We start from the raw sequence: 8,314 nt of genomic DNA, 5'->3' as shown, positions 1-8,314 counted from the left end.
ACCGTATAGCTCTCCTTGAAAAAATACAGCAGCGGCACGCGGCAGTAAACACTCCAACGGATTCTGTCCCGTGGCTTGCTACACAAAGACCGCATCCTTTGAACAAGATGATTGCCAGATGTCGATGCATCTCCATAGTACATATTCAGCTAGCCTAAGGACCCGCTATAAATCTTAGAATTTATTTAGCTGAGGTTCGCCAAACTGACAAACAGTCTTAGCCTTCGCAACTACTAAATTTGTCACCTACGGCGGAGAGATATGAGAAATCTTCTTTTCTCACGTACGACGCTTCGCTAACAACTCTCTCTCTCTCAAGGGTGGCTAGCATCCTTTTCCAACCACCAATATGGAAATTGACCAATTAACAACCACGTCAATTTCCCTCACCTTCTGGACGAAGGCATCGCTCCACGAATCCAAAGATCTCGTGCCCTTAGACACACCCCGTCATAGTTTTCCTCTGTGGCATCATCGCGACGGAAAGGCATTCTCTTGTGCGACCTCATCGACAAGAAAGTATAACGTCTTTACGAATTTTCCACGTTTGATAACCAAGAGTCGGATTTAGAGTTTGTGAGAATATACATCTGTTATCCCGTTGACCGCGGATTCGTCATCGGACCTGGGGTCACTGTGACTAACTTCGCGAGCGCACAACCACCGTGATAAGCCACCAAGATTGTAACACCTTCATCGCAGCAATAAACTTCACCTGTGTCGTACCGCATCAATGGCTAACCCTCGTGAAGATTCATTAGACGCCCACGACCCTAATCCCAGCGCTTCTCCGACATATATATATAAATAGATAAATCAATTAATCAGCAATATAATATGTAATTACTGCCGCATGTCTCCAGTGATGGAAAAGAATTTACGGCGAATGGTTTCGCAGTGTCGCCGTTATTACACGTGGGTACAACGAGTCGGTGCTTGCGGGATCTAAGTATTTCTATGTAGGCACATTATGCCTGCCTCGTCTCTGTCACAGACGGAATGCCACAGACGAAATCCGACCAAACAAAGCGATAAGATAGCAAAGTTCCAAGCGCGTTACCATCAGGATAACATCCGATCATTCTATCTATTACGTCGCGTGGGACATCTGCACGCCATCCCTCGCTACCTGGCAGCCAACGACCAACCTACAGTCTTCCCGATTCTCAATAGACCCAAAGACCGACCATAAAACGTTAACTTTTAGCTTCATTGTTTCCACACATGTTTGGCAGTCAAGTTGCATGTCTGCAGAAGTTTCTAATTCTATAAGTATTTTCAGTTTATGGCTGGGTCTTGGCAAAGGCCTTGGGTTTATTAGGCGCTCTTAAAAATCACGGAGAAAGCGGACAGTCACCAGATGGGAAAAGCTAACACATGTCTATCGGAAAAGGCTGTTTTTCGTCAGGAGCAAAGTCCACCCCCGCACTACGTTGGTGGGAGACTTCTGCATATCCTGTTCATTAGAGTGGGTCATCACCAATCGGCATCGCGGATCGTTACCCTCACTTCCTGGACGAAAGGTGTGAACAACGAATCCGCGTTCTTCGGTCAAAGGGCACACCCACACCAAGCTTTCCTCCGAGACACCTTAAGAGCAGTTCGGGACTATCGAGCAAGTGGCCCAGGAGTCATAAGTGTTCGGTCGAAGACAGTCAGTCTTGAACAGTCACCTCTAGAGCTCAGAAGTGTATTGCAAACGAAAAAAAAAAATAAAGTTTCTTTTCCTTAAATTTTTTTTTATTTTACGTGACATCTCCGTCGTCTTCTTAGTTCTTGTTTCCTTTCCTAAAATTATCTTGCTTTCATAATTTTTTTACACACCTCCTTAAATGCGTCCAAGATTCCTCTCGTCCGATAACCTTTTCAATCATGTTTTTAGATGTAAGAATTCCTCCTACACGATTTTCTAGTGCCGCTCTGCAGTACGCCTACAGTACAATTGAACGTGGCATGTTCGTCGTCACAGTCCCAGAATCTGTTATTGGTATCTTTATTTATGCGTTTACGGTAGGCGTTAAAGATACCGTGTCCTGTTAAAATCTAAAAAGTGGAACCATTATATACTGTTATACTGGAGCCATTCTTCTCTCCATTCGTTTTCGGCTTCTTCTTCAATCTTCTTAACAGCTTCGGTGGAATTATTTCTTGTCCTATCTATTATTGATCGGGTGGTGTACAGATGTTCGCGTACCATTTTTTATTATGTTCGGATTCTTTTTCAGCGCAGCTGTGTCTTGATGCAGATAGTTGCTTGTAATACATAAGCCTGCGGGAGAAACTGTCCTCTACGCCGTTGAAGTATTTTTTTTTTAATTTTTTCCCCATTTCAGCGAGCGAGCCCATACCGGGACCGCACATAATATCACGGACTCCCGCAATTTGTAGTATAATAACTTCACCGAATACGAAGGCCCATTTATATTAGGGAGAAGGCTACTTACCGCTTCAGTAAATGCGTCAGCTTTTCCACAGACTTCTTTCAGGTGTAAGAAGCAACGCCGTAGGTTATCCATTTCAACCGCCAACTATCTGATAATCTTTTTTGTGGTTATTCTTGTATCTCCTACATCTATCTGCATAACTTTCTGAGGCAATTACGAGTGTTGTGATAGATACCGAAGGAACACTAGAATGTGTTCAACAATAATAACTAATTTATTAACGTGTAACAAAATAACAGTCAACGGCGAATGTCGATTGACGAGTAACAAAATGACAGTCGTCGGTTTTGTTTCGCACAGACACGAGAGACGTTACGCGCTTCGCAGCTCGAAACCGAATGAATCTTTTGAGAACAAACGAATTCTTCCCTTAGATACCCATCGATATCCCCACTAGCATGCGTTTATTAGATGTACCGCGGCGGTTGCCGCATATGTGTTCTTCCGAGGATTCGAAGGAACAAGCATAGGGATATCGATGGTACATTGAGCACGTCGATGTTGCGCTTTGGCAGCCTAACGCTTTGTATCGCGAAGCCGACGGAAAGTTACGTGGCGGGTGCCGCCACATTTCGAAATCAGGCTCATTAATGAAATAGTACTAGCATTAGAAAACAAACAATACTGTACAGCCCTCTTTATGGACATCGAGAAAGCATTTGACAAAATAAACCACGAAAGCCTGCTACAAACAATCAGAAAACAATTCCCGGAGCAAATATTCCAATTAATAAAATCCTACTTAAGAAGCAGAACCTTTGTAATAAAAATCAAGGACACATACTCTGAAGTTAAAGACATCAAGGCAGGGGTTCCGCAAGGAAGCGTCCTAGGACCAATAATATACACACTATACACGGCCAACATACCAACATCTACCAATAGCAAAATACTGACATTCGCGGACGATACAGCTGTACTAGTCAGGCACACTAACCCAGAAACAACAGTCACATTACTACAAGAACACATCACAAAAATAGAAAAGTGGCTACAAGTTAAACAAATAAAAGCAAACCCCAACAAATGCAACCATATTACATTCACATTGCGAAAGCATCCTAGACGCCATCAAACATCCTACTGAACGGCACGCACATAACACAAACAAGACAAGTCAAATACCTAGGACTCCACATAGATACACAACTCACATGGAAACAGCATATTAAATCAATAATAGACAAAATACAGACAACAAGGAGACAAATGCATTGGCCAACAAGTCGAAAATCCGAACTAAGCATAGAAAATAAACTAAAGATATACAAAACAATTATAAAACCAATCTGGACATACGGAATACCACTATGGGGGACAGCGTGATGTCCTCGACCTGGGAGACTCTAATGCTCACTCCTCGCAATGGGGGAACAACAAGGACGGAAACTCGTGGTCAGGTGCTGTCAGATTGGGCTGCAGGCCTCGGGCTCTTACTTAGCAGACGCTCAACCAGCACATGCGTGGCGTGGAGAGGGTGTTCCGTCGTCAATGTTACATAGGGCACCCCCAATGCGTTCCGACGGGTCTCAGGCTGGAGAATAGCTGAGGGGGTTGAGACTCTCTCAGACCACCCCTATATATTCATGGTGGTCGGGCCGGAGACAATGCCAGAGACAGCGAGATTCTGCAGGCAGCAGCTATTGTCGCGACCTGGAACTGGGGTTAGGTTGGGGTTAGGATCCTTTGTCACCCCTCAATATCCCCACTATCCACGCGTTTGTTAGGCGTCCGCGACCGTTGTCACGCACGCCTTCTTTTCGAACATTCGGCGGAAGAATCGTTGGGATATTGATGATGATCATTAGGCACTTTGGCGATATACATTGTCGCCGAGTGCCGCCATATCTTTATCTCCGTCATCAGTCCATCGGATTTAAAAGTGTGCCAGTCGTGATACCTGCATAGTCAGCATCGCTAAAGGTTTCGAGACTGCCTGCTTTCGTATATAAGAGTCCCATGTCTGCGGTCCCTTTTATGTAGCGCAAAATTCGTTTGACTAATTTCCACTGATACTTGTTTGGATTCTCTAAATGTCCCGACGCTATATTTATTGCAAAACTAATGTCTGGCCTACTTACGGTTTGTAAAAACATTAAGTTTCCTACGGCTTCTCTGTATGGTGCGTTACAATCATAATTGCCTATGTTACTTTCGCTCCAATTAGTCTCCATAGGTGTAGAAACACTGTTTGCCCCATTCATATTAAATTTCTCTACAAGAATCCACGTCTTATTCTCATGGTGCGATTTCATTTCATCATGCATAGACGTTTTCCATAACTCTTTCTTTTCGGATCTCATCGCTTCGTTAAAATCCACCGGTAATTTTTCCGCTACTGTACGTTACTGGGCTACCATAAAAATCGGTTCGTTTGATCTTACCTCTATTCCTCAATTGTCTCACATTCTCGCTGGTTACATGAAAAACAACTCATGTTCACTCTCTGCACTTTCATACGTACATGCTCTATCGCTCTGCGCACACACATCTTCGCGCTCGACAATTTTCGGTAAACTCAAATTAACAAATTTCGTAGTTTCTAGTTCGGGCTTAAATATTACGTCACAGCTCAATATTACGTTTCTTACAGTCGGCACGTACACTCGATATCCTTTGTTAGCCTTTTTGTCAAGTTTTCTTCTCTTTTCCGCAGGTATGTGTACAAAGCACTCAGTACCGAAAACCCTAAACTTTTCTAAATCAGACGGTTTCCTGTGCCACAGTTCATATGGTGTTTTATTTTCCTGTCTTGTCGGCCCAGTCTTGTTTATGACATAAACTGCTGTGTTTATGGTTTCGGCCCATAAAAACAGCGGTAGATTTGGTTTCGATTGTAGCATCAACCGCCTGCTTCTACCATCATTCTATTTCCTCTTTCTGCGACACCGTTCTGTTCAGGAGTGTATGAGACGTTAGTCGTGTGCCTAATTCCCCGGCTTTTTAAAAATTTGTTAACCTCTTTATTTTTTAATTCTTTCCCTCCATCACTATGAATTTCTTTGATCTTACTATTGAATTGATTTTCGACTTCTAGGCAAAAAGTTTCGAGTTTTTCGATTACTTCTGACTTATGTCACAAGAAGTAAATCTTCGTAAATTTTGAAAAATCATCTTTAAACATAAGACAAAATTTCTTGCCTAATGACTCGACTTCCATGGATCCACATACATCCATATAAATAATTTCGCGAGGTTTAGTCGCACGCTTGATTTTCTCGTGAAAACTCGATCTATGGTGTTTCCCGTACGCGCAACCTTCACAGAAAAAGTTACTATCCTCTATATCTTTCACATTCGAATTCCTTAAAAAATTCTTAACGTGTCTAACGTTTTGATGACATAGCCGTTCGTGCCATAACTGTAGCGTGTCTGCGTTTGACTCCGCTCTATCGCTAGTATTGCAAACTGACGGTATAATAACTCATATATCGACCTTACATAAATTTCCGATAATAGAACCTCTTGCTATTACTTTCTGGTTTTGTAAAAACATATAATTTTTCTCTTCCTTTAAAATACAGAAATCTATGCCTCTCCTTGCGACGGATCTAATGGAAAATAGATTTCTTTTCATACCTGGCACATACAAGACATCGTTCATCGTACATGCTACCCATTTGCCGTCCACAAAAGTCTCTACCTTGACTTTTTCTTTGCTGCACGCTTCCATGAACGTGAGGTGGTTGTTGGTGAAGGTGCGCACAAGAAATACTCTTGATGTTCAACAAAAAAGTTTATTAAACTATTAACAATCAACAGTCAACAATTTACGGCCAGCAATTAACGATTAACGATTAGCTATCAACAACAAATAACGATTAACGATTGACGATTAACTATCAAGAGTCAATAATCACGTTTCTCTAATTGTGTTTGCTTTGCTATGACGCTAACCTTTCGCACTTCGCAAACCAAATGGATCATTTTCTTTGTTGTCCTTTGATATCCCCACTACGCCACTTTGAGTTGTCGATGTAGGCGCTCTACCATCTCATTGGACACGGGATGATAGGCAGTCGTGCGCAGGTGTTTGACGCCGAGCAACCGGCATAATTCCTCGAATAAGCGCGATTCGAATTGACGTTCTTGATCGGTTTTAATTTTCAAGGGTACGCCAAAACGAAATATCCAGGTCGAAAGGAGGGCCGAAGCAACGGTTGGCGCTTCCAGGTCGGCGATGGGAATGGCTTCGAGCCAACGCGTAGAACGGTCGATATACATTAGACAATACCGGTATCTTTGTGAATATTGCATGACGATAAGTCTACGTGTATATGCTCGAACCGGCCTGCTAAAGTTCCGAACGTTCCGACGGGCGAGGATGCGTGCCTGGTGGCTTTGCATCCTTGGCATGGTATGCATTGCCGTATCCATGTTCGGCAATCTTTGTTTATGGACGGCCAGACGAAGCGCGTCGTCACCAGTTTTTGAGTGGCGCGTATCCTAGGATGGGAAAGTCCGTGGAGCGAATTAAATACGTCGCGCCGCAAGGATCAGTGGCAATGCAAAGTGTAACTGTAGAGCGTCTATGAATGAAATGTAATTCTTCGTAATTCATCGCTCAAAGCCAAGGAATCAAACCGCATTCATGGAATTGAAGAAGCAAATGCAATTTAATCGATGGCAACGAGGTTTGGTTTCTTCGATGGTAAGTTCAATATATTTATATTCAAATTTGATTATGTGGATTCACATACTATACCTATTCTAATTAATAAATTTCAATACACGCTAGTTCTTTGCTATCAAATAATTTTACACCATCTGTTTCCGATGTTTAAAAACTCTTTACGTAAATAGAACCCGAGCGTAGTTACCTCCCCGTGATGGAACCGGGTAATTGGTATCGTTTCCCAAATAATGATACATGAAGTACTACTCTGAAAGAGTAACGTTAATTTTAATATTAGGATTAGATTGCTATTGGTAAACAACATATATTAATAATTCCGAGATATGTCAAGCTAAAAACTACTTCAATAGTTTAGTCCAGTCTAGATCATCCAAAAGTGTTTGATGAAATAGATTGGACTAATAATCCCCTACGGGGGCACCATCGGACATCGTGGAACGTCATGGGACGTCCTGGGTCCTCGTGAAACGTTGTAGGACGTCGTGCGACGTCGTGGAACGTCGTGGGACGTCGTGACACAACGTTTACTGCTTATTATTTCATCTAGCAGAAGAAGCCTAGTTAGGTACTATAAATCCCCACCTTCGTTAATTTATTTATGTGGTTGTGCGAGGTAAGCCGCGCTAGATTCAGCTCAGATTTCACTGCCATTACCATGTTCTGAAGAAGTCTAAATGTAACAAGGCTGTTTAATGTTATTATTTTAAGTATTTGATGAAACGCCGATTCAGACCTGCCTTTTCTTCATCCAGTATAAATTATCCGTGGTACTCCCTACCGGTTGGAAAAATGTAAGGTGGCTCTGTCTATCTTTTAAATGAGAAAGATAGAGCGCCACCTCTTAGAGAGTCCCATACTTCTCTTTATTTTTATTGCTATTGGGACAAGGCTTTGGGAACGCCCGCTGGCCGATCAAGTGTTCAACTTGATTGACCTCAGATCATTGGAGTACAAGTAAATATTTCCGGATCTGCGATTGCCACAAAAGCTTGTTATCCAAGATGTGATACGGAAAGGAGATACCTATATTTTTAACAATGTGCTGGACTGGTTAATGTGCTGAAGGGAAAAGAAAATATTATCGAGACGCTGAGTCGGTAACATTTGGAATAATACTAAAATGCTAAAGGTTCCCAATGCCTCCAGACGTGCGACAAACAAGTTTATTCTACGTCTCGTCTATGTATACTGATATAAATGTTTATTCTGTAGTTCGTTCCGTCTGTGTCATTGT

General features: G+C 42.4%; 2 protein-coding genes across 2 annotated transcripts in view; one reads left to right on the top strand and one right to left on the bottom strand.

The window, feature by feature from the left end:
- LOC122570265 overlaps nucleotides 1-2,040 on the top strand; it is a 6,324-nt gene extending 4,284 nt beyond the window's left edge. The window contains exon 3 of the mRNA XM_043732362.1: nucleotides 1,914-2,040. Coding sequence (XP_043588297.1) covers nucleotides 1,914-2,040 — 127 coding nt within the window. The remainder of the gene's footprint in view (nucleotides 1-1,913) is intronic.
- Nucleotides 2,041-4,306: 2,266 nt separating this feature from the next.
- On the bottom strand, nucleotides 4,307-4,747 carry LOC122570264 (secreted RxLR effector protein 161-like). The gene has a single exon (XM_043732361.1). The coding sequence runs from the start codon at nucleotides 4,745-4,747 to the stop codon at nucleotides 4,307-4,309; it is 441 nt and encodes a 146-aa protein (XP_043588296.1).
- Nucleotides 4,748-8,314: the final 3,567 nt, after the last annotated feature.

The sequence above is a fragment of the Bombus pyrosoma genome, linkage group LG8, assembly GCF_014825855.1.
Source record: "Bombus pyrosoma isolate SC7728 linkage group LG8, ASM1482585v1, whole genome shotgun sequence".
In the NCBI taxonomy this organism is placed as follows: Eukaryota; Metazoa; Arthropoda; class Insecta; order Hymenoptera; family Apidae; genus Bombus; species Bombus pyrosoma.
Note: the sequence above shows the minus strand (reverse complement) of the source record. Positions and strands in the feature narration are given on the sequence as shown.

What these genes read in the sequence shown, in the direction of transcription:
- LOC122570264 (XM_043732361.1), bottom strand. Translation starts at nt 4,747, where the DNA reads ATGAGATCCGAAAAGAAAGAGTTATGGAAAACGTCTATGCATGATGAA.